This window comes from Thalassophryne amazonica, chromosome 16, assembly GCF_902500255.1.
Source record: "Thalassophryne amazonica chromosome 16, fThaAma1.1, whole genome shotgun sequence".
Classification (NCBI taxonomy): Eukaryota; Metazoa; Chordata; class Actinopteri; order Batrachoidiformes; family Batrachoididae; genus Thalassophryne; species Thalassophryne amazonica.
This window is the reverse complement of record NC_047118.1, coordinates 46,062,172-46,089,609: the sequence shown is the minus strand read 5'-3', so window position 1 is coordinate 46,089,609 and position 27,438 is coordinate 46,062,172. Positions and strand designations below refer to the sequence as shown.

The window sequence follows — 27,438 nt, the reverse complement described above, 5'->3', positions numbered from 1 at the left end:
CTCTACACTCCGTGTGGTGACAGCTCCCCCTGCTGACGAAGCTATGGACACGAGCAGGGCCACATTTAGGGCACCAGATAGACAGAGGAGGCTGGCCCGCGGAGCGTGCTTTGTTTGTGGCTCAATAGAGCATCAAGTGAGGGACTGCCCCGAGCGGTTAAAACACCAACGCCCGCCCCTAGACACTGGGTTAGGGGTGGGCCAAAACATTCACGTGGGACATACCCATATTGCCACACGACTCCCAGTGACAATCCTTTATGAGGATTTAACCCTGAAGGCCCCAGCACTGGTGGACACGGGCTCTGAAGGGAATCTGTTAGACAGCAGATGGGCCAGGGAGATAGGGCTCCCTCTGGTGGTGCTTACCTCGCCTGTGCAGGTGCGGGCACTAGATGGCTCCCTACTCCCTCTAATCACACATAAGACACCACCAGTAACACTGGTGGTGTCAGGAAATCACCTGGAGGAGATCGAGTTTTTTGTGACTCCTGCCACCTCCCGTGTGATTCTAGGGTTCCCCTGGATGTTAAAACACAATCCCCGGATCGATTGGCCATCCGGGGTAGTGGTTCAGTGGAGCGAGACCTGCCATCGGGCATGTTTAGGTTCCTCGGTTCCTCCCGGTTCCCAGGCTAAGGAGGAGGTCAGAGTCCCGCCCAATCTAGGGACGGTGCCGGTGGAGTACCATGACCTTGTGGATGTGTTCAGTAAGGATCTGGCGCTCACCCTTCCCCCCCACCGTCCGTACGATTGTGCCATTGATTTGGTTCCAGGCGTGGAGTTCCCGTCCAGCAGGCTGTACAACCTCTCACGACCTGAGCGCGAATCAATGGAGACCTACATCCGGGACTCTTTAGCCGCCGGGTTGATCCAGAATTCCACCTCCCCGATGGGTGCAGGTTTCTTTTTTGTGGGTAAAAAAGACGGCGGACTTCGTCCATGCATTGATTATAGGGGGCTGAACGAAATCACGGTTCGTAATCGATACCCGTTGCCCCTGTTGGATTCAGTGTTCACGCCCCTGCATGGAGCCCAAATATTCACTAAGCTAGATCTTAGAAATGCGTATCACCTGGTTCGGATCCGGAAGGGAGACGAGTGGAAGACGGCATTTAACACCCCCTTAGGTCACTTTGAGTACCTGGTCATGCCGTTCGGCCTCACAAACGCCCCCGCGACGTTCCAAGCATTAGTTAATGATGTCTTGCGGGATTTCCTGCACCAATTCGTCTTCGTATATCTAGACGATATACTCATCTTTTCTCCGGATCCTGAGACTCATGTCCGGCATGTACGTCAGGTCCTGCAGCGGTTGTTGGAGAACCGGCTGTTTGTGAAGGGTGAGAAGTGTGAGTTTCACCACACATCTTTGTCCTTCCTGGGGTTTATCATCTCCCCCAACTCCGTCGCTCCTGATCCGGCCAAGGTTGCGGCGGTGAGAGACTGGCCCCAACCCACTAGCCGTAGGAAGCTGCAACAGTTCCTCGGCTTTGCAAATTTCTACAGGAGGTTCATTAAGGGCTACAGTCAGGTAGTTAGCCCCCTGACAGCCCTGACCTCACCAAAAGTCCCCTTCACCTGGTCGGATCGTTGCGATGCCGCGTTCAAGGAGTTGAAACGGCGCTTCTCGTCTGCACCCGTTCTGGTGCAGCCCGATCCTAGTCGCCAGTTAGTGGTTGAAGTGGACGCCTCGGACTCAGGGATAGGAGCTGTGCTTTCCCAGAGCGGAGAGGCCGATAAGGTCCTTCACCCGTGTGCCTATTTCTCCCGCAGGTTGACCCCGGCCGAACGGAACTATGACGTCGGCAATCGAGAACTCCTTGTGGTGAAAGAGGCTCTTGAAGAGTGGAGACATCTGTTGGAGGGAACGTCCGTGCCATTCACAGTTTTCACTGACCACCGGAACCTGGAGTATATCAGGACCGCCAAGCGGCTGAACCCCAGGCAAGCCCGCTGGTCACTGTTCTTCGGCCGTTTTGACTTCCGGATCACCTACCGTCCCGGGACCAAAAACCAGAGATCGGATGCCTTGTCCCGGGTACATGAAGATGAAGTCAAAGCGGAGTTGTCGGATCCACTGGAACGAACCCATCATCCCGGAGTCCACTATCATGGCCACCCTCACCTGGGACGTAGAGAGAACCGTCCGGGAGGCCCTGGCTCGAAGCCCGGACCCCGGAACTGGGCCGAAGAACAAACTATACGTCCCACCAGAAGCTAGGGCTGCAGTCCTGGACTTCTGTCACGGCTCCAAGCTCTCCTGTCATCCAGGGGTGCGAAGAACCATGGCAGTTGTCCGGCAGCGTTTCTGGTGGGCGTCCCTAGAGGCCGACGTCCGGGATTATATCCAGGCCTGCACCACCTGCGCCAGGGGCAAGGCTGACCATCGCAGGGCATCAGGACTACTCCAGCCGCTGCCTGTGCCTCATCGCCCCTGGTCCCACATCAGCCTGGATTTTGTCACGGGCCTCCCGCCGTCCCAGGGTAACACCACCATCCTCACGATAGTGGACCGATTCTCCAAGGCGGCCCACTTCGTGGCCCTCCCGAAGCTCCCAACAGCCCAGGAGACAGCGGACCTCCTGGTCCACCACGTCGTCCGGCTGCATGGGATTCCAACAGACATCGTCTCCGATCGCGGTCCCCAGTTCTCCTCGCAAGTCTGGAGAAGCTTCTGCCGGGAACTGGGGGCCACGGTGAGTCTCTCGTCCGGGTACCACCCTCAGACCAACAGGCAAGCAGAACGGGTAAACCAGGAGGTGGAACAGGCCTTGCGCTGCGTGACTGCCGCGCACCCGGCGGCCTGGAGTACCCATTTGGCCTGGATCGAGTATGCCCATAACAGCCAGGTGTCTTCAGCCACCGGCCTCTCCCCTTTTGAGGTGTGTCTGGGGTATCAGCCCCCATTGTTTCCGGTTGTTGAGGGAGAGGTCGGTGTGCCCTTGGTCCAGGCCGGACGGAAGTGCCGTCGGGTGTGGCGTGCCGCCCGTTCTGCTTTGCTAAAGGCCCGGACGAGGGCAAAAGCCCATGCAGACCGTCGGCGGACCCCGGCCCCTGCGTATCGGCCAGGGCAGGAGATGTGGTTATCCACAAAGGACATTCCCCTCAAAGTGGACTCCCCCAAGCTACAGGACCGTTACATCGGCCCCTTCAAGATCCTTAAGGTCATCAGTCCAGCCGCAGTGAGGCTTCAGCTTCCGGCCTCACTGCGGATCCATCCTGTGTTTCATGTGTCCCGAATTAAACCGCATCACACCTCACCCCTCTGTACTCCGGGTCCGGCGCCGCCTCCTGCCCGGATCATCGATGGCAAACCGGCTTGGACTGTATGCCGGCTCTTGGATGTCCGTAGGATGGGCCGGGGCTTCCAGTATTTGGTGGACTGGGAGGGGTACGGACCCGAAGAACGCTCCTGGGTGAAGAGGAGCTTCATCCTGGACCCGGCCCTCCTGGCCGATTTCTACCGCCGCCACCCGGACAAGCCTGGTCGGGCGCCAGGAGGCGCCCGTTGAGGGGGGGGTCCTGTTGTGTGGGCCGCCAGAAGAGGAGGTACTGCTGGCCCACCACCAGAGGGCGCCCTGTCTGGAGTGCGGGCTCCAGGCACCAGGGGGCGCAGCCGCCTCACAGGAGCAGCCAGGGTGACAGCTGTCACGCATCACCTGCAACAGCTGTTACCAATCACCTGATCAGCAGGGTTACATCAGCAGGACGACGTCTCCACCTCTTTGCCGAGATATCGCTCTACCTGGAAGGTAACGTTCTCAGCCGACTGTGTGATCTTTCGACAGTAACCTTTTGTGACTTTGTGCATTGTATAGCAGACTCTTTTTCCAACGAGAGGTGGAGGTAGTTTTCCTGCCGTGTGGATTGCTGGGTGCAAACGCGCCCACATTTAATTGTTTTTTTGTTCCTCGCCAGCAGTACCAGGTCCGACACGCGGAGGCAGTGGCCACCTGGGAGTTCGGGACTTGGCGGCTCCAGTATTCCCGTGGTCTGGTGGCGGAGGAAATCGTGTGGTTCCGGTTCTACTTTGGACAGACGTCTTCTATCTTCGAGCCTGCCCACACGACACCTTTTGTGATTTGGCTTTTTGTCTATTGTTGTAATCTGTTGTGTTTGTTGTGCCCATTCACAACAGTAAAGTGTTGTTATTTGACTTCCTCCATTGTCCGTTCATTTGCGCCCCCTGTTGTGGGTCCGTGTACCTACACTTTCCCAACACCGGTGATTCAATAATTTTTGCCAGGGGTTGTATATGGTTTTTCCTCTTCATGACACATATTATGACATATACAGAAAATACTCCAGTGTGATGCAAAATCTTTAAAAAAAGAAGTAAGTCCTAAATATGCCCTGAGGAAAGGTGGCACCAGTGCTTATCTCTAGATTTCTTTGCATCAAGCAGCATTAAGTCAACAACTTTCCTGGACGGGACATCAGTCTGATACAGGTTACTTCCTCAGCTGAGGCCAGTACCCATTTACAGATGGGCGTACTGAGACAATGTCAGTTAAGTGTCTTGTCCAAGAACACAGACAGGTACCCTGACCAGGATTCAAACCCAGGTCTACATATTAGCAGGTTAGCTCTTTATCCAGCTACCTGCGCTACTAAAGTCTGGAAAATATGGTATATTATTTTAGCATGTTGGTCATTTGTGGCCTTGCAGTTATGGTTTGGTAGTTTGCACAACTGCTTTTAGACAAAGCATCATCATCTCTCTCTCTCTCTCTCTCTCTCTCTCTATCTCTCTCTCTCACAAATAATTTTATAGACATGCAGATCATTTCTGATCTAAACTGCAATTTTTCATTTTAAATAATGTGTTCATATTATTTTGGCATGTTGGAAATTTGATGCATCAACATAACATTAACTTCTTGTTAGTTTGAACAGTCTCTTTGAATAAGTTGTACTGTACAAGAATTAAATATCAGGATAAAGAAAAAGTTTTTTCTTACCTGTGATAGAGATTCTGACAGGCTCACTTACAGGAGAAGTAACGTTTCGATTTGAAACCACGGTCTTATATTGACAATGATAGAGTCCCTCATTGTCAAAGGCCACGTTGATGATGGTGAAATTTGCAGAATCTGAACTTGATGTTTGGGTCTTTCTCATTGACCCTGCAGTATTCATCAGAATAAATGTTCCACCTAAATGCTCAGTTGAGATTGAACACAAGATGCCAACATCGTCACCCCAGGTAATAATGCCAGTTGGGTTCATGCTGATGATCGGCTTTGGTAGACTCACTGAAAAATTACGCAACACAAACCCATTTAGTGTCTTTGAACTAGTTTTTATTTGGCTTGTCATTTTATGTAAATTGCATATATCTGTATGAAAATAAACCTCAGTTGCAGATAGTAGCTTTGATGGTTTTGTATCATTTTAGTATGGTGGTCAACTGGCCTTCAAATGAACAGCTTGTTAATTTTAATTTATGATCACTTGTGATTGAAAAAAACTGAAAACTGCATATTTTACTATTAAAAGTGTACGGCCTTTCAGTTTTATAACATGTAAGTCAGGAAAAAAATTTATTTGGCACCACTGTAGTTCCATTTATTAGCCCTTAAACAGGGGATTAATCATATGACATTGTCATTATGATCAAAATTTGCATTGTCTGTAAAAAAAATTAATAGTTAATTCCCTGAAGAGAAAAATATCAAATGAATGGACGGCATTGAACTACATTTGGTAGCGACCCATACAGTCTATGATAATGACCGTAGCGACATCATAGATCAGGTGGGGGCTTCGCCTGACTTGCGCAAGGGATGCTGGGAAGCATAGGGGGACAGCCAATCACAGTACAGAGGCACGGTGACGTCAAAATAATCCAATATGGCGGAAAGTGCTTCCAAACACCTTATTTCTGTCTAAATCTAATTGGTTTCTCATATATGTTATAAATGCTCGTGAGAATTAAACACTTCTAAATCTAGAAACACTATGTTTGTAACCTGATAACACCTCTGAAGTGATTTACAAGACATCTTACAGATGTTAGCGTGCAAGCCCTGTGTACATGCACAGTGCAAGGCTAAAGGAAACTTACGGTAATTTCAAAACCTCATGCATGCACATGCATGAGGTTGCATACTGCAGACAGCATGCATTAAAAATAAAATACAACAATTGTAATGGAATTCCCCCCAGGTGAATATGTTCATCTTCATTAAGATGAGCTGTAATTTTGCAACACGTTTCAAAAATAAATCGGCATTATGATGCTCAGATTTTGGTAGAATCTAAATTTTGTTGGTATGATGTTATTTCATCTTTGATATCAGATCTTAACTTCTTGCTAGTTTGCATAAATTAGTTCAATATGTTGTAGAAGAATGACATATCAAGATCACTCGTCTGTTTTTCTTTTCTTACCTGCAACAGAGATTCTGACAGACTCACTTTGAGGAGAAATTATGTTTCGATTTGAAATCCTGGTCTCATAACAACACTGGTAGAGTCCCTCATTATCAAAGTTCACTTTGAGAAGGGTGAAGTTTGCAGAGTTTGAACTTGATTTTTGTGTCCTCCTCATTGACCCCTCAGTCTTTGTCAGAATAAATGTTCCACCGAAATGGTGTGTTGAGATTGTACAAGAGATGTCAACATTGTTTCCCCATGCAATGACACCAATAGGGTTCATGCTGATTCTTGGCTTTGGAAGGATTGCTAAAAAACAAACAAACACAGAAACAAAGTAATGAAGTGTTGAGGGCAAACAGTGATAACTTAAATCAAATCAATTTTATTTATATAGCGCCAAATCACAACAAACAGTTGCCCCAAGATGCTTTATATTGTAAGGCAAAAGCCACACAATAATTACAGAAAAACCCCAACGGTCAAAACGACCCCCTATGAGCAAGCACTTGGCGACAGTGGGAAGGAAAAACTCCCTTTTAACAGGAAGAAACCTCCAGCACAACCAGGCTCAGGGAGAGGCAGTCTTCCGCTGGGACTGGTTGGGGCTGAAGGGAGAGAATCAGGAAAAAGACATGCTGTGGAAGAGAGCAGAGATCAATCACCAATTATTAAAAGCAGAGTGGTGCATACAGAGCAAAAAGAGGTGAATAAAAAGAAACACTGGGTGCATCATGGGAACCCCCCCAGCAGTCTAAGTCTATAGCAGCATAACTAAGGGATGGTTCAGGGTCACCTGATCCAGCCCTAACTATAAGCTTTTTCAAAAAGGCAAGTTTTAAGATTAATCTTAAAAGTAGAGAGGGTGTCTGTCTCCCTAATCCGAATTGGGAGCTGGTTCCACAGGAGAGGAGCCCAAAAGCTGAAGGCTCTTCCTCCCATTCTACTCTTACAAACCCTAAGAACTAGAAGTAAGCCTGCAGTCTGAGAGCGAAGCGCTATACTGGGCTGATATGGTACTAAGAGGTCCCTAAGATAAGATGGGACCTGATTATTCAAAACCTTATAAGTAAGAAGAAGAATTCTAAATTCTATTCTGGAATTAACAGGGAGCCAATGAAGAGAAGCCAATATGGGTGAAATATGCTCTCTCCTTCCAGTACCTGTCAGCACTCTAGCTGCAGCATTTTGAATTAACTGAAGGCTTTTCAGGGAACTTTTAGGACAACCTGATAATAATGAATTACAGAAGTCCAGCCTAGAAGAAATACATGCATGAAGTAGCTTTTCAGCATCACTCTGAGACAAGACCTTTCTAATTTTAGAGATATTGCGCAAATGCAAAAAAGCAGTCCTACATATTTGCTTAATATGCGCATTGAAGGACATATCCTGATCAAAAATGACTCCAAGATTTCTCACAGTATTACTGGAGGTCAGGGTAATGCCATCCAGAGTAAGGATCTGGTTAGACCAGAGTCTATAGGACATAAGAAGATCATTTGTAACCTTCACTAATGCTGTTTCTGTGCTAAGATGAATTCTGAAACCTGACTGAAACTCTTCAAATAGACCATTCCTCTGCAGATGATCAGTTAGCTGTTTTACAACTACCCTTTCAAGAACTTTTGAGAGAAAAGGAAGGTTGGAGATTGGCCTATAATTAGCTAAGATAGCTGGGTCAAGTGATGACTTTTTAAGTAATGGTTTAATTACTCCCACCTTAAAAGTCTGTGGTACATAGCCAACTAATAAAGATAGATTGATCATATTTAAGATCGAAGCATTAACTAATGGTAGGGCTTCCTTGAGCAGCCTGGTAGGAATGGGGTCTAATAGACATGTTGATGGTTTGGAGGAAGTAACTAATGAAAATAACTCAGACAGAACAATCGGAGAGAAAGAGTCTAGCCAAATACCAGCATTACTGAAGGCAGCCAAACATAAAGATATGTCTTTGGGATGGTTATGAATAATTTTTTCTCTAATAGTTAAAATTTTATTTGCAAAGAAAGTCATGAAGTCATTGCTAGTTAAAGTTAAAGGAATACTCGGCTCAATAAAGCTCTGACTCTTTGTCAGCCTGGCTACAGTGCTGAAAAGAAACCTGGGGTTGTTCTTATTTTCTTCAATTAGTGATAAATAGTAAGATGTCCTAGCTTTACGGAGGGCTTTTTTATAGAGCAACAGACTCTTTTTCCAGGCTAAATGAAGATCTTCTAAATTAGTGAGACGCCATTTCCTCTCCAGCTTACGGGTTATCTGCTTTAAGCTGCGAGTTTGTGGGTTATACCACGGAGTCAAGCATTTCTGATTTAAGGCTTTCTTTTTCAGAGGAGCTACAGGATCCAAAGTTGTGCTCAATGAGGATGTAAAGCTATTGACGAGTTAAGCAGAGTTGTAGTCTTACACACCTCTCTGCAGCTTCTCTCCCCCTGCCATCCCCTCATTACCCCATCCCCGTAGAGACAGTGCCTGCTCCCAGACCACCAACAACCAGTAAAAATCTATTTAAGCATAAAAATTCAAAAAGAAATATAATATAGCACCTTCAACTGCACCACAGACTAAAACAGTTAAATGTGGTCTATTAAACATTAGGTCTCTCTCTTCTAAGTCCCTGTTAGTAAATGATATAATAATTGATCAACATATTGATTTATTCTGCCTTACAGAAACCTGGTTACAGCAGGATGAATATGTTAGTTTAAATGAGTCAACACCCCCGAGTCACACTAACTGCCAGAATGCTCGTAGCACGGGTCGAGGCGGAGGATTAGCAGCAATCTTCCATTCCAGCTTATTAATTAATCAAAAACCCAGACAGAGCTTTAATTCATTTGAAAGCTTGACTCTTAGTCTTGTCCATCCAAATTGGAAGTCCCAAAAACCAGTTTTATTTGTTATTATCTATCGTCCACCTGGTCGTTACTGTGAGTTTCTCTGTGAATTTTCAGACCTTTTGTCTGACTTAGTGCTTACCTCAGATAAGATAATTATAGTGGGTGATTTTAACATCCACACAGATGCTGGGAATGACAGCCTCAACACTACATTTAATCTATTATTAGACTCAATTGGCTTTGCTCAAAATGTAAATGAGTCCACCCACCACTTTAATCATATCTTAGATCTTGTTCTGACTTATGGTATGGAAATTGAAGACTTAACAGTATTCCCTGAAAACTCCCTTCTGTCTGATCATTTCTTAATAACATTTACATTTACTCTGATGGACTACCCAGCAGTGGGGAATAAGTTTCATTACACTAGAAGTCTTTCAGAAAGCACTGTAACTAGGTTTAAGGATATGATTCCTTCTTTATGTTCTCTAATGCCATATACCAACACAGTGCAGAGTAGCTACCTGAACTCTGTAAGTGAGATAGAGTATCTCGTCAATAGTTTTACATCCTCATTGAAGACAACTTTGGATGCTGTAGCTCCTCTGAAAAAGAGGGCTTTAAATGAGAAGTGCCTGACTCCATGGTATAACTCACAAACTCGCAGCTTAAAGCAGATAACCCGTAAGTTGGAGAGGAAATGGCATCTCACTAATTTAGAAGATCTTCACTTAGCCTGGAAAAAGAGTCTGTTGCTTTATAAAAAAAAAGCCCTCCGTAAAGCTAGGACATCTTACTACTCATCACTAATTGAAGAAAATAAGAACAACCCCAGGTTTCTTTTCAGCACTGTAGCCAGGCTGACAAAGAGTCAGAGTTCTATTGAGCTGAGTATTCCTTTAACTTTAACTAGTAATGACTTCATGACTTTCTTTGCTAATAAAATTTTAACTATTAGAGAAAAAATTACTCATAACCATCCCAAAGACGTACCGTTATCTTTGGCTGCTTTCAGTGATGCCGGTATTTGGTTAGACTCTTTCTCTCCGATTGTTCTGTCTGACTTATTTTCATTAGTTACTTCCTCCAAACCATCAACATGTCTATTAGACCCCATTCCTACCAGGCTGCTCAAGGAAGCCCTACCATTAGTTAATGCTTCGATCTTAAATATGATCAATCTATCTTTATTAGTTGGCTATATACCACAGGTTTTAAGGTGGGAGTAATTAAACCATTACTTAAAAAGCCATCACTTGACCCAGCTATCTTAGCTAATTATAGGCCAATCTCCAACCTTCCTTTTCTCTCAAAAATTCTTGAAAGGGTAGTTGTAAAACAGCTAACTGATCATCTGCAGAGGAATGGTCTATTTGAAGAGTTTCAGTCAGGTTTTAGAATTCATCATAGTACAGAAACAGCATTAGTGAAGGTTACAAATGATGTTCTTATGGCCTCAGACAGTGGACTCATCTCTGTGCTTGTTCTGTTAGACCTCAGTGCTGCTTTTGATACTGTTGACCATAAAATTTTATTACAGAGATTAGAGCATGCCATAGGTATTAAAGGCACTGCGCTGCGGTGGTTTGAATCATGTTTATCTAATAGATTATAATTTGTTCATGTAAATGGGGAATCTTCTTCTCAGACTAAGGTTAATTATGGAGTTCCACAAGGTTCTGTGCTAGGACCAATTTTATTCACTTTATACATGTTTCCCTTAGGCAGTATTATTAGACGGCATTGCTTAAATTTTCATTGTTACGCAGATGATACCCAGCTTTATCTATCCATGAAGCCAGAGAACACACACCAATTAGCTAAACTGCAGGATTGTCTTACAGACATAAAGACATGGATGACCTCTAATTTCCTGCTTTTAAACTCAGATAAAACTGAAGTTATTGTACTTGGCCCCACAAATCTTAAAAACATGGTGTCTAACCAGATCCTTACTCTGGATGGCATTACCCTGACCTCTAGTAATACTGTGAGAAATCTTGCATTTGCGCAATAGCTCTAAAATTAGAAAGGTCTTGTCTCAGAGTGATGCTGAAAAACTAATTCATGCATTTATTTCCTCTAGGCTGGACTATTGTAATTCATTATTATCAGGTTGTCCTAAAAGTTCCCTGAAAAGCCTTCAGTTAATTCAAAATGCTGCAGCTAGAGTGCTAGCAGGGACTAGAAGGAGAGAGCATATCTCACCCATATTGGCCTCTCTTCTTCAAAACTTTCCTTTTTGCTAAAGCTTATAGTTAGGGCTGGATCAGGTGACCCTGAGCCATCCCTTAGTTATGCTGCTATAGACTTAGACTGCTGGGGGGTTCCCATGATGCACTGAGTGTTTCTTTCTCTTTTTGCTCTGTATGCACCACTTTGCATTTAATCATTAGTGATTGATCTCTGCTCCCCTCCACAGCATGTCTTTTTCCTGGTTCTCTCCCTCAGCCCCAACCAGTCCCAGCAGAAGACTGCCCCTCCCTGAGCCTGGTTCTGCTGGAGGTTTTTTCCTGTTAAAAAGGAGTTTTTCTTTCCCACTGTTGCCAAGTGCTTGCTCACAGGGGGTCGTTTTGACCGTTGGGGTTTTTCCGTAATTATTGTATGGCCTTGCCTTACAATATAAGGCGCCTTGGGGCAACTGTTTGTTGTGATTTGGCGCTATATAAATAAAATTGATTTGATTTGATAATCTATCTCACTCACAGAGTTTAGGTAGCTACTCTGCACTGTGTTGGTATATGGCATTGAAGAACATAACAAAGAAGGAATCATATCCTTAAACCTAGTTACAGCTCTTTCAGAAAGACTTCGACTGTAATGAAACTTATTCCCCACTGCTGGGTAGTCCATTAAAGTAAATGTAAATGTTATTAAGAAATGAGCAGACAACAGGGGGTTTTCAGGGAATACTGTTAAGTCTTCACTTTCTATGCCATATGTCAGAACAAGATCTAAAGTGCAGTTAAAATGGTGGGTGGGCTCATTTACACTTTGAGCGAAGCCAACTGAGTCTAATAATAGATTAAATGCAGTGTTGAGGCTGTCACTCTCAGCATCTATGTGGATGTTAAAATCACCCACTATAATTATCTTATCTGAGCTAAGCACTAAGTCAGACAAATTGTCTGAAAATTCACAGAGAAACTCACAGTAACGACCAGGTGGACGATAGATAATAACAAATAAAACTGGTTTTTGAGACTTCCAATTTGGATGGACAAGACTAAGAGTCAAGCTTTCAAATGAATTAAAGCTCTGTCTGGGTCTTTGATTAATTAATAAGCTGGAGTGGAAGATTGCTGCTAATCCTCCTCCTTGACCCGTGCTTCGAGCATTCTGACAGTTAGTGTGACTCGGGGGTGTTGACTCATTTAAACTAACATAATCATCCTGCTGTAACCAGGTTTCTGTAAGGCAGAATAAATCAACATGTTGATCAATTATTATATCATTTACTAACAGGGACTTAGAAGAGTGAGACCTAATGTTTAATAGACCACATTTAACTGTTTTAGTCTGTGGAGCAGTTGAAGGGTCTATATTATTTTTTCTTTTTGAATTTTTATGCTTAAATAGATTTTTGCTGGTTATTGGTGGTCTGGGAGCAGGCACCGTCTTTACGGGGATGGGGTATTGGGGGGATGGCAGGGGGAGAGAAGCTGCAGAGAGGTGTGTAAGACTACAACTCTGCTTCCTAGTCCCAACCCTTGATAGTCACGATTTGGAGGGTTTAATAAAATTGGCTAGATTTCTAGAGATGAGAGCTGCTCCATCCAAATTGGGATGGATGCCGTCTCTCCTAACAAGACTAGGTTTTCTCCAGACACTTTGCCAATTATCTATGAAGCCCACCTCATTTTTTGGACACCACTCAGACAGCCAGCAATTCAAGGAGAACATTCGGCTAAACATGTCACTCCCGGTCTGATTGGGGAGGGGCCCAGAGAAAACTACAGAGTCCGGCATTGATTTTGCAAAGTTACACACCGATTCAATATTAATTTTAGTGACCTCCGATTGGCGTAACCGGGTGTCATTACTGCCGACGTGAATTACAATCTTACCGAATTTACGCTTAGCCTTAGCCAGCAGTTTCAAATTTCCTTCAATGTCGCCTGCTCTGGCCCCCGGAAGACATTCGACTATGGTTGCTGGTGTCGCTAACTTCACATTTCTCAAAACAGAGTCGCCAATAACCATAGTTTGATCCTTGGCGGGTGTGTCATCGAGTGGGGAAAAATGGTTAGAAATGTGAACAGGTTGGTGGTGTACAGGAGGCTTCTGTTTAGAACTACTCTTCTTCCTCACAGTCACCCAGCCGGCCTGCTTTCCCGGCTGCTCGGGATCTGTTGGGGGACAGCTAACGGCGGCTAAGCTACCTTGGTCTGCACCAACTACAGGGGCCTGGCTAGCTGTAGGATTTTCCAAAGTGCGGAGCCGAGTCTCCAATTCGCCCAACCTGGCCTCCAAAGCTATGAAAAAGCTACACTTATTACAAGTACCGTTACTGCTAAAGGAGGCCGAGGAATAACTAAACATTTCACGCCCAGCGCAGAAAAGTGCGGGAGAGACAGGAGAAGCCACCTTGCTAAACTGGCTAAGAGCTAATAGCTGTGCTAAGCTAGCGGATTCCTAAAAACACACAAAGTGAATAATGTGTCAATAATTTAGAGGTGATTCAGCAGAGAGAGTGCTTTATTTAAGGCATGTGAAGATTACACTGTGAAATAAATCGTTATCTAGTTATCTAGATCAATCTAACTACGCAGATTAAACAGCTAACAGATACAGCAAAACACCGCTGTGCTCTGGAATAGGAAGTGATACAATACCGCAGTGAGAGCCAACCACCAGTAGAGGCCCATAACTTAAGAATGAATAAATCCTAAATTGTGGATTGCTTTCAATGTCTCCGTTTTTTTTTTTTTTTTTTTTGGCACATTGGTAATTTGGGCCTTGACATTACAGCTTAATTTCCTCTAAGGCTGCACAATTTCCTTTCAATCATCTGCACTGTAGAAGAATGAAATATCAAGATCAAGAAATTGTTTTTCTTTTCTTACCTGCAACAGATATTCTGACAAACTCACTTAGAGGGGAACAAATGTTTTGATTTGAAACGGTGATCTCATATTGACACTGGTAGAGTCCCTCATTCTCAAAGGTCACTTTGAAGATGGTGAAGTTTGCAGAATTTGAATGTGATGTTTGGGTCTTTCTCATTGACCCGGCAGTATTCATCAGAATAAATGTTCCACCTAAATGCTGAGTTGAGACCGAACACAAGATTCTGACATTGTTGCCCCACATAACATTGCCAACAGGGTTGATGCTGATGCTTGGCTTTGGAAGTCTCACTGAAAAATGACACAATATGAGAAAGCTGAGAGCCTTTGATGAGATCTAAATGATGTTTTTTGTCATATCATGTCGTTAGTGATTATTTAGGATTGAATAAAACCTGAAATGTCTGCTTGTGAGCAGCTCATCACTGACACGCCCACCTGTCCCGTGCAAATCACAGCTAGACACATTGCTGCCATGAAGACCACCTACAGCAATGACTCTCATGACATGCTGATCATTGTTATATTAGTATTGCTTATTGTTCTTTTTTTTATTATTAAGCATGTTGTGTTCACACTGTTAGTGTCAGTTGAGAGAGTCTGAGCTGGACACGCCTCAATATCTGCAATGCAAAGCAACGCAGCACACATGAATGAGGCTGTTTGTATTTTTTTTATTTTACCACTGATTTTTTTTATTGAACACTTCGCTGTCACTCACATTCTCGCCTGATAACGTGCATGATGCGTCATCATGATGTGCATGATGTGTCCGCTTGATTGTTGTGCTGGCCGCGGAATGAACACTTTTAAGCATGGTTTACACATAGACATCTGATGGACTACCCAGCAGTGGGGAATAAGTTTCATTACACTAGAAGTCTTTCAGAAAGCGCTGTAACTAGGTTTAAGGATATGATTCCTTCTTTATGTTCTCTAATGCCATATACCAACACAGTGCAGAGTAGCTACCTAAACTCTGTAAGTGAGATAGAGTATCTCGTCAGTAGTTTTACATCCTCATTGAAGACAACTTTGGATGCTGTAGCTCCTCTGAAAAAGAGAGCTTTAAATCAGAAGTGCCTGACTCCGTGGTATAACTCACAAACTCACAGCTTAAAGCAGATAACCCGTAAGCTGGAGAGGAAATGGCATCTCACTAATTTAGAAGATCTTCACTTAGCCTGGAAAAAGAGTCTGTTGCTCTATAAAAAAGCCCACCGTAAAGCTAGGACATCTTACTACTCATCACTAATTGAAGAAAATAAGAACCCCAGGTTTCTTTTCAGCACTGTAGCCAGGCTGACAAAGAGTCAGAGCTCTATTGAGCCGAGTATTCCTTTAACTTTAACTAGTAATGACTTCATGACTTTCTTTGCTAATAAAATTTTAACTATTAGAGAAAAAATTACTCATAACCATCCCAAAGACGTATCGTTATCTTTGGCTGCTTTCAGTGATGCCGGTATTTGGTTAGACTCTTTCTCTCAGATTGTTCTGTCTGAGTTATTTTCATTAGTTACTTCATCCAAACCATCAACATGTCTATTAGACCCCATTCCTACCAGGCTGCTCAAGGAAGCCCTACCATTATTTAATGCTTCGATCTTAAATATGATCAATCTGTCTTTATTAGTTGGCTATGTACCACAGGCTTTTAAGGTGGCAGTAATTAAACCATTACTTAAAAAGCCATCACTTGACCCAGCTATCTTAGCTAATTATAGGCCAATCTCCAACCTTCCTTTTCTCTCAAAAATTCTTGAAAGGGTAGTTGTAAAACAGCTAACTGATCATCTGCAGAGGAATGGTCTATTTGAAGTATATAGTGAAGGTTACAAATGATGTTCTTATGGCCTTAGACAGTGGACTCATCTCTGTGCTTGTTCTGTTAGACCTTAGTGCTGCTTTTGATACTGTTGACCATAAAATTTTATTACAGAGATTAGAGCATGCCATAGGTATTAAAGGCACTGCGCTGCGGTGGTTTGAATCATATTTATCTAATAGATTACAATTTGTTCATGTAAATGGGGAATCTTCTTCACAGACTAAGGTTAATTATGGGGTTCCACAAGGTTCTGTGCTAGGACCAATTTTATTCACTTTATACATGCTTCCCTTAGGCAGTATTATTAGACGGCATTGCTTAAATTTTCATTGTTACGCAGATGATACCCAGCTTTATCTATCCATGAAGCCAGAGGACACACACCAATTAGCTAAACTGCAGGATTGTCTTACAGACATAAAGACATGGATGACCTCTAATTTCCTGCTTTTAAACTCAGATAAAACTGAAGTTATTGTACTTGGCCCCACAAATCTTAGAAACATGGTGTCTAACCAGATCCTTACTCTGGATGGCATTACCCTGATTACCCTGACCTCTAGTAATACTGTGAGAAATCTTGGAGTCATTTTTGATCAGGATATGTCATTCAAAGCGCATATTAAACAAATATGTAGGACTGCTTTTTTGCATTTATTCAATATCTCTAAAATTAGAAAGGTCTTGTCTCAGAGTGATGCTGAAAAACTAATTCATGCATTTATTTCCTCTAGGCTGGACTATTGTAATTCATTATTATCAGGTTGTCCTAAAAGTTCCCTGAAAAGCCTTCAGTTAATTCAAAATGCTGCAGCTAGAGTACTAACGGGGACTAGAAGGAGAGAGCATATCTCACCCATATTGGCCTCTTCATTGGCTTCCTGTTAATTCTAGAATAGAATTTAAAATTCTTCTTCTTACTTATAAGGTTTTGAATAATCAGGTCCCATCTTATCTTAGGGACCTCATAGTACCATATCACCCCAATAGAGTGCTTCTCTCTCAGACTGCAGGCTTACTTGTAGTTCCTAGGGTTTGTAAGAGTAGAATGGGAGGCAGAGCCTTCAGCTTTCAGGCTCCTCTCCTGTGGAACCAGCTCCCAATTCAGATCAGGGAGACAGACACCATCTCTACTTTTAAGATTAGGCTTAAAACTTTCCTTTTTGCTAAAGCTTATAGTTAGGGCTGGATCAGGTGACCCTGAACCATCCCTTAGTTATGCTGCTATAGACTTAGACTGCTGGGGGGGTTCGCATGATGCACTGAGTGTTTCTTTCGCTTTTTGCTCTGTATGCACCACTCTGCATTTAATCATTAGTGATTGATCTCTGCTCCCCTCCACAGCATGTCTTTTTCCTGGTTCTCTTCCTCAGCCCCAACCAGTCCCAGCAGAAGACTGCCCCTCCCTGAGCCTGGTTCTGCTGGAGGTTTCTTCCTGTTAAAAGGGAGTTTTTCCTTCCCACTGTCGCCAATTGCTTGCTCACAGGGGGTCGTTTTGACCGTTGGGGTTTTTCCGTAATTATTGTATGGCCTTGCCTTACAATATAAAGCACCTTGGGGCAACTGTTTGTTGTGATTTGGCGCTATATAAATAAAATTGATTGATTGATTGATTGATAGACGGTTTTGTCGGCGGGTAGTACGTAGACCGAAGTTCGCGGTAGTTCCGGCTGTTTTCGTGGTGGAAAGGGGTGGAGCATTTCGCCGGTGTTTTGACCGCCGTACTAGCCACAAATACGCGGATAAAACGCCGCTAAATCCGCCGAATAAAGCGGCGTTTTGACGCCGTAGCATCCGGCACACATCAGGCAATGGGGGTTAATGCTCAGCTCTATCCTTTACAATCGCAGGTTAAGATGCGCGTGAGAACGGCAGTGTTCTGCTGCCGCCGATAATGCCCTGTGTACCGCTGGATTTATCCAGGCAAATCCTGCGTTACTCCAGGAACTTTTGCATATAGGCACCGCCCCCAGAGTATAATAGGCTGAAGCCTCTGTCACTGCAGGGGGAGGGAGATCATACTCAGCCTTTTCTTCTCCTTCCTTTTTCCCCTCCTCAGCGTGTTGCTCCGTCTCCACCACAGGGCTACCCTCTGCTTCTGAACCAGACCTCTTGGCAAGTCCTTGCCGCTGCCAATTTTCTTTTAGGAGGCATACTGGAGCTTCTCTGCAAAAATATCTGGAGCTGGCCGTGACTGAGTGGCCTGCATGCAGCGCGCTAGCGTTTTTATATTGACCGCCACCTATTGGCCGTTTGGAACGCCGTTAACCGGGAGGTGGCGTTTAGAACGTCGTACTGTCCGCTAGCGCTGCTGTTTTGTCTGCCTCTGTCGCCGGTTAAAATGCCCTTGAGGACGCCGATGTGGGCTCTATCGCCGTTTTACACGCCGTTGATTAGGGATACAACGCCGGCCACCAATTACGGCGGTGTAAACTGTGGCACTACAGGAAGGGGCAGGATGAAATGGCGATTAAAAAGTATCAAACGCCGTTGTTCACGTTGTCTCCGTCGTCATGCGAATTCTCCGGGAGCGCTCCCGGAATTATTCGACATGTTGAATAATTTTTTCGACGATTCCCGGTAAAGCCGGAACTAAGCAATGCCCCCTAGTGCCAGCGTTAACAACAGCGTGTGATCCTTAAGACGGCCAAAAACTCTTCTGGGATGCTTACGGGAGCTCTTACCGTCTATGTGTAAACAGGGCATTAACTCTGTAGTCCCGGTAAGTGTGCACTGCTGTCTGGTGAGCCCACCTCTAGAGGGACATGGTGAATATGTTATGATGGGTGGTCCACAGCTCTGACATGCCGGTCAGCTGTGTGTGCGAGCCTGTCACATGCATCAATTTGCGTGGGCACACAGCACGTGCACATCTGGTACTACAGCTGTAATGAATGTCCCATATTGTGTAATGGGCGGGAATGTGTTATGATGTCCATCGTGGACATGACAGGCCATACAGATGTGCACACTGCATTGGAGAGCGCCGCTGGAGCATTTTCCTCAGCCCCACCTCCACAATGTGGGATTGTGGTTTGAGTGGGATGGGAGGAGACACATGACACACTGGCACCACATATGTGTTGCTGGGGGAAGGGGGGGGTGGATCACTTGCTGGCTCCGTGAATGGCCCCACCTTTTCTAAGTGTCACGTGAGTGATGTTGCATGTTCGTGGGTGGCACCTGGACTCCGGCTTAGATTGGGTCGAATGGCCATTCGTCCGCCATTCGCTGACATTTGGCCGCCGGTGTGATTGTACCATTCGGCCACGGTTCAAAATGGGCAATGATATCGTGCATCTCCCCAGTCACGGCATGACATGTCCAACATGCGTACGACATGCTGTGCAAATGTTGCGAGCACGATGAGATGGCAATGTGACCTCATCTTGCCGCCATTCAAATGGGTATCCGGCGCGAGCGGCACGTGAATGTAGAGCGCATGTGCTGTGCCCGAATGGATTTGGTGACTGCTGTAAGAGACATTCAAGTGCAACTCTGATTTTCTACCAGTGCCATTCGAATCCTCCTTTGTGCGCCATTCTGCTTCAATCGTGTTATATGTAAAGGGGCCCTTAAACATTAACTGTTGGCATGTTGTCATTTGGGCCTTGCACAATTTACAAATGTTTGAGAAGAATGAAATAAGATCACTATTCTTCTTTTCTTACCTGCAACAGAGATTCTGACAGATTCACTTGGAGGAGAACTAATATTATGATTTGAAACCCTGGTCTCATACTGACACTGGTAGAGTCCCTCATTGTCAAAGGTCACTTTGAAGATGGTGAAGTGTGCAGAATTTGAATTTGATGTTTGGGTTTTTCTCATTGACCCTGCAGTATTCATCAGAATAAATGTTCCACCTAAATGCAGTGTTGATATGGTACATGAGATCCCAACATTGTTGCCCCAGGTAATGACACCAACAGGATTCATGCTGATGCTCGGCTTTGGAAGACTCACTGAAAAATAACAGTACAAATGAATTCAGGGTATTTGATCAGGTCTTATTTTGTCTTTTTTTTTTTTTCATTTTACATAAGTAGCAAAAATACGCCCTATTGATTTGCCCTGAGTGTGGTGGTGGTGGAAGGGCTGTGTGTCTGTGTGTGTGTATAGAGTTGTGTGCATTGGGCGTTGTATGTGTGAGGGGTTTGTATGTGTTTGTGTGTGGAGGTTGGGGTGGAACTTGTGTGTGCATGATGGAGTTTCGAATGGGGAGTGTGTGTGTGTGTGTGGTGGAGTGGTGGCAGGATAACTGTTGCAAGGCAACAGGCTGGTGTGTGTGGGGTTGCAGCAGACATACAGTAGTGTTCAGAATAATAGTAGTGCTATGTGACTAAAAAGATTAATCCAGGTTTTGAGTATATTTCTTACTGTTACATGGGAAATAAGGTACCAGTAGATTCTCACAAATCCAACAAGACCAAGCATTCATGATATGCACACTCTTAAGGCTATGAAATTGGGCTATTAGTAAAAAAAGTAGAAAAGGGGGTGTTCACAATAATAGTAGCATCTGCTGGTGATGCTACAAACTCAAAACCTTTATGTTCAAGCTGCTTTTTTAGCAATCCTGTGAATCACTAAACTAGTATTTAGTTGTATAACCACAGTTTTTCATGATTTCTTCACATCTGTGAGGCATTAATTTTGTTGGCTTGGAACCAAGATTTTGCTCGTTTACTAGTGTGCTTGGGGTCATTGTCTTGTTGAAACACCCATTTCAAGGACATGTCCTCTTCAGCATAAGGCAACATGACCTCTTCAAGTATTTTGACTTATCCAAACTGATCCATAATACCTGGTATGCGATATATAGGCCCAACACCATAGTAATAGAAACATGCCCATATCATGATGCTTGCACCACTATGCTTCACTGTCTTCACCGTGAACTGTGGCTTGAATTCAGAGTTTGGGGGTCGTCTCACAAACTGTCTGTGGCCCTTGGACCCAAAAAGAACAATTTTACGCTCATCAGTCCACAAAATATTCCTCCATTTCTCTTTAGGCCAGTTGATGTGTTCTTTGGAAAATTGTAACCTCTTCTGCACATGTCTTTTATTTAACAAAGGGACTTTGTGAGGGATTCTTGCAAATAAATTAGCTTCACACAGGCGTCTTCTAAGTGTCACAGCACTTACAGGTAACTCCAGACTGTCTTTGATCATCCTGGATCTGATCAATGGGTGAGCCTTTGCCATTCTGGTTATTCTTCTATCCATTTTGATGGTTGTTTTCTGTTTTCTTCCACACGTCTCTGGTTTTTTGTCCATTTTAAAGCATTGGAGATCATTGTAAATGAACAGCCTATAATTTTTGGCACCTGCGTATAAGTTTTCCCCTCTCCAATCAACTTTTTAATCAAACTACGCTGTTATTCTGAACAATGTCTTGAACGTCCCATTTTCCTGAGGCTTTCAAAGAGAAAAGCATGTTCAACAGGTGCTGGCTTCATCATTACATAGAGGACACCTGATTCACACCTGTTTGTTCCACAAAATTGACGAACTCACTGACTGAATGCCACACTACTATTATTGTGAACACCCCCTTTTCTACTTTTTTTACTAATAGCCCAATTTCATATCCTTAAGAGTGTGCATATCATGAATGCTTGGTCTTGTTGGATTTGTGAGAATCTACTGAATCTACTGGTACCTTGTTTCCCATGTAACAATAAGAAATATACTCAAAACCTGGATTAATCTTTTTAGTCACATAGCACTACTTATTATTCTGAACACTACTGTACATTTGCTACCATCATTATAGTAAAATTTGTCATCAGTTATGATTAAATAAAATACCATCTGCAGATCTTTGCAGATAAATTTGTTGTTTGTTGGTCATTTGGGCCTTGACTTTGCACCATAACTTTGTTACTTTTCACATTTGCCTTCAATCACATATACAAGACTGAAATATCAAAATCATGAAAACAAAATCATGTTTTTTCTTACCTGCAACAGAGATTGTGACAGATTCACTTAAAGGGGACTGAACATTTCGATTTGAAATCCTGGTCTCATAACAACACTGGTAGAGTCCCTCATGATCAAAGTCCACACTGAGGATGGTAAATTTTGCAGAGTTTGAACTTGATGTTTGGTTCATTGTCATTGACCCTGTTGTCTGTTTCAGAATAAATGTTCCACGTAAATGTTTTGTTGATATTGAACATGAGATTCCAACATTATCGCCCCAGGTAACGTCACCGACAGGGTTGACGCTGATCCTCGGCTTTGGAAGATTCACTGAAAAATAACAATACAAGAGTGTTGACGGTCTTTGATCAGGTTTAAATTTGTTTTCTTTTTTGGGGGGTGGGGGGGGGTGGTCATGTCATTTGTGATCATTTATGAATGAATAACAACTTAAAGCTCTATCTTTTATCATTAACTGTTGCCATGTTTGTCACTGGACCTTGGCATTACAACTTAAGTTTTTGCCCGTTTGCACAGTTTTGTTAAATCAATTATACAAGAATGAAATATCAAATCAGGAGAGTGTTTTTTTTTTTCTTACCTACAACAGAAATTCTGACAGACTCACTGAGAGGAGAACTAATGTTTCGATTTGAAACTCTGGTCTCATATTGACACTGGTAGAGTCCCTCATTGTCAAAGGCCACTTTAAGGATGGTGAAGCTTGCAGAATTTGAACTCGATGTTTGGGTCTTTCTCATTGACCCTGCAGTATTTATCAGAATAAATGTTCCACCCAAATGTGGTGTTGAGATCGAACACAAGATGCCAATATTGTTGCCCCAGGTAACAACGCCAACAGGGTCCATGCTGATGCTCGGCTTTGGAAGACTCACTGAAAAATAACACAATACAACAGGAAAGTGACTTTGATGAGGTTGTAGTTTGCATTTTTTTTTCAATTGATGTAATTTGTAATTATTTGTGATCATTTCAAAGCATTTCAAAGCATTACAATGTTGTGATAACCTTTAAGATTTTCAGTCAGTTATTTCAGAAAGTGAACATTTTGCATATTCTGGACTTATTAATATCAACTAAAGTGTTTGAAATATATTTTTGTTCTATTTTATTTAGGTAATTATGACCTAAAGCTCCAATGGCTGAGAGATGGTGGCACTAACAAAAAGGCAGGAGGCAGAGCTGGAGGTGGCAGAGCTGAAAATGTTCCGATTCTCTTTGGGAGTGACGAGAACGGACAGAATGAGGAATGAACATATCAGAGGGACAGCTCAGAAAGGATGATTTGGAGACAAAGTCAGAGAGGTGAGATTGAGATGGTTTGGATATGTGCAGAGGAGAGACCAAGGGTACATAGAGAGAAGGATGCTGAGGATGGAGCCACCAGGCAAGAGAATAGGGAGGCCAAAGAGGAGGTTTATGGATGTGGTGAGGGAGGACATGCAGGTGGTTGGTGTGACAGAGGAAGATACAGAGGACAGGGTGAGATGAAAACAACTGATCTGCTGTGGCGACCCCTAACAGGACCAGCTGAAAGAAGAAGAAGATCGCCTATAGCTCCAAAAAATGAGTGGAGAGGCAACCAGTCCAAGTTGCTTTATGTCGAGTCTGAAGTTTCCACACTCAAAAATTTGGGTGTCATGTCATCTGGTGTTCGTCCACCATGTCTTATCACCTCCAAAGCCAACACAGCCATTTACCAGATTTTAGAGCACTTCCTACTACCATCTGCTGGCAGCTGGAGATGCTGATTTTCTTTTCCAGCAGAACTTTCAGAACAGTAACCAGAACCAGTAGGAACTAGTTTGCTGACCAAGGTATTACTGCACCTGATTTGCGAGCCAACTCGCCAAGAGAATCTATGAGGTATCGTCAAGATGAGGTATTGTGCGGATGAGCTGAAGGCCTCTGTCAAAGCAACCTGGGCTTCCATAACCTCCAGCAGCTGATCGCCTCTCTGGCACATTGCATTGATGCAGTAATTTATACAAAAGAAGCCCCATACAATTATGTAGTGCTTTGACATGTACTGAGTACAAAAGACTTTCTAACATGATTGGCCAAACAATATTCTATTTTTTTTTGTAATGGACCTCTATGTGAGAATAAAACATAAAACTTTAATTTCAGCTTTCACTGTTAATAATATACTGTAGGTCATTTGGGTCTTGACATTATGGCACAAGTTGTTAATTTGCATGATTCCCTTTATTCAGTTATAAAGAATTAAATATCAATATGAGGAAAGGGTTTTTCTTTTCTTACCTGTAACAGAGATTCTGATAGAGTCACTTAAAGGGGAACTAATCTGTTGATTTGAAACAGTGGTCTCATATTGGCACTGGTAGAGTCCCTCATGAGTAAAGTCCACACTGGGGATGGTGAAGGTTATAGAATTTGAACTTGATGTTTGGGTCTTTCTCACAGACCCTGCTGTCTTTACCAGAATAAATGTTCCACCTAAATGTGATGTTGATATAGAACATGACATCCCAACATTGTTGCCCCAGGTAACGTCGCCGACAGGGCTCATGCTGATGCTTGGCTTTGGAAGACTCACTGAAAAATAAGAAAATACAAGAAGCACTCAGAGAGTGCAAACCTCCGCCAAGGCCATGGGGTCACTGATGCCATAACATCTACACGTTGTGGAATCATTGAACCTAAAAGAGTCTAACAATGATGTTTGCTCAGTAGTAAAAAAAGTTTCATCTGCTGTGACTGGATAGCATGTATCCTTAGCGCTTGGCATCACAGTTTATTGCAACTTGCACCTTTCCCAGAAGCTACTGTCATCTGAGCACTGATATTGATATTGCATGTGCTTATAGACAAAAACAAATAAGAGACAAAATTCAATTTATTATTCAACTGCAAATATATGAATTTTTTAACATTTATGAAACACTTCTCTAAACAAGGCCATAGGGTCACTGACCCTAAAGAGATTCCCTCCTTGGCACAGTGATCTATTCAAACGACAAATGCATCCAACAGTTTAGATAGAGCAAGTACTACCTTGCGAATCATACAACATACAGTATTCTTGCTCAGATGTTCAGCATCACCGATAGAATACATAAATTGTCCACTGGCAAAATAGGCACAAGGCACATTATCTGCTCGATCGTCGGGGCATTGCTACACTGTAAAAAATGACTTTTTTGTACAGGAAAACGCTGGCAGCTGTGGTTACCAGGGAATTCCTGTAAAACATACAGCAGCACAGTAGATAACATTACAGACATAATATGTATATGGATTTACAGTGAATGAACCACGGCTGACTCACATTAAAAGAACTGTTAAATCTACAAACGAGCTCTCTTTTTTGTACATTTAACTGCTGTATTTTTTACAGGAATTCCCTGGTAACCACAGCTGCCAGTGTTTTCCTGTAAAAACAACAGTCTTTTTTACAGTGTACGATGGGTGATGTTACAGACTTCTGGCCCGATCAGCTGACAAAGATAACGAATTCCCCCGGCTGAGAATCTGTATCTTTCATAGAGAATATCATCCGGGTATGTCAGCGAATTCTGGCGGTCTTTAAAAACCCTCGCCCTGCGAAGAGAGTCCCTCAGAATTTGTGCCCCAATATCAAACGGATCATCCAGGTAGGCCGGCATTGTCTTTGGAGTGATTGAAGGTGGATGGACGGTACTTATAAAGGGAGTGGTTAAGAGAAAACCTCAAGCTAACCGAGAACATAACCTGCTCGGATCAGGTTTGGCACACAGCATAAATTGCCATGGCAGCATACCTTGATCAAAACCTATCCACTTTTCGTAGTATGGGTTAACTGGGAAGTTACTCCACACGTCATCAACTTACTCCCGAAGTTACCCTGATAAGCCAGTAACCCCGCTTTGTAGTACAGGCCCCTGGTCTAAATTTGCTTGTTTGTAATCTGATGTCATTTATAATTGAATGAAACTTTTATCACCAATTGTGGGCATGGTTTTTTTGGTGGCTTTTAGGGTGCCTTCATTGCCCGAAGTAGCAGATTCTGGGAAAATCACTGCCCTGTGAGCGTGCATTCGATTCCTCTCATGGGAGGTGTCTGCCAAATTCCAGGTGACACACATGAACATCTACACTGTTGACTTTGCACTTAGAAAATGTGTGGCCATTCGCGCTGTCAGCATAAAAACAGTCAGCAGACAATCACTTTCAAGCTAGCGGTGAAATTTGTCTAAGTGCCCCCATGACTATGAAGTTGCCAAGTACGCATGTGGTGAGCCAGAGTGTCGGCTCCCCCCACAACACGTGTGCATGTGTTTCACATGCTCCCCCCGCTTCTCCCCCAACACATGGCGTGCGTGTAGTTTGTAGGCGAGGTGCCTCTCCTCTGATCACAGAATGACACCTTGGTCTGTGCTCTGAACAGATGGGGGCATGGCTGGCTGCCAAAAGCTGTTCTGGTCCTGGACGTCACAGCTGCAGAACACGTACCGTGTTTTGACAGACATGCGTGTGTGTGCTTGCTGTCCTCAAGTGGAAATACATAAAAAAAATATCTCTTTGCGGCGGGCAAGCGACCCGAATGTCACAGGCAAGTGATCCGAATGTCACGTCTGTCTGACAGGATACATGTGTTGGGCTGGGCCCGCGCGCATGTACGACCAAACACGTGTGTCCTGTGAGCGGCGCAGGACTATATGACAAGCCAACAGTCCAACAAATATGCCACTTTCAGTCACGTATCAGCAGTGGTGGGCACAGTTCCGATAACAGATAATTATCGAAGATAATGTTTTCATTATCGGACTAATTATCTTCCGATAAATTTTTATCCGATAACTTTTAGACCGATAACGCAGTAAACAAAGCTGAACAACGGCAAACATTTTTAAAAATTTAAAATCAGTTGAGCACCTATCTGTTAAAAGTTTCCTAACAGATGTATAGTTCCACCCTCTGCAAACAGAAGAGAACTGCTCTATCCTCTGCAGGCAAAGGAGAACTGGTCACAAAAAAAAAACATTTCCTTTAACACCATACTGATACACTGGCAATATCACCCAAGTCAGCCAGAGGCATATATTTTTAATTTATGGTTAAAATTTTAACCAAACTAAAATCAAACCTGTTTGATATTATTCTGGTCGGCCGTCGTGAGGGTATCCTGCTGCTGAAGAGCTACAAGCATCCAATTGCTCGCACTGTGCATGTGCAAACACCGCAGAGCTGTCTTGTAATGTTTTTTGTTGTTTTGTTTTGTTTTTAAACTTTGATGTCTAACATCGAGAGATTTTATAATTTAAGTCTGAAAAAAGCTTATGTTTTGCTTCTGGAAACACGTGTTCGACGTGGTTTTTGAACGTACAATGTGTGTGAGAACATAAATCGGGCGCTCT

The 27,438-nt window shown here is 43.6% G+C and overlaps 1 protein-coding gene across 1 annotated transcript in view; it reads right to left on the bottom strand.

Moving 5' to 3' along the window:
- The window catches only part of LOC117528719 (immunoglobulin superfamily member 1-like), a 170,895-nt gene that overhangs the window by 7,105 nt on the left and 136,352 nt on the right, over positions 1-27,438 (bottom strand). Inside the window, exons 14-20 of the mRNA XM_034191355.1 lie at positions 24,344-24,637; positions 22,659-22,952; positions 22,094-22,387; positions 19,991-20,089; positions 14,291-14,485; positions 6,397-6,690; positions 4,965-5,258 (exon numbers count right to left, since the gene is read on the bottom strand). Of these exons, the coding sequence (XP_034047246.1) occupies positions 4,965-5,258; positions 6,397-6,690; positions 14,291-14,485; positions 19,991-20,089; positions 22,094-22,387; positions 22,659-22,952; positions 24,344-24,637 (1,764 nt within the window). The remainder of the gene's footprint in view (positions 1-4,964; positions 5,259-6,396; positions 6,691-14,290; positions 14,486-19,990; positions 20,090-22,093; positions 22,388-22,658; positions 22,953-24,343; positions 24,638-27,438) is intronic.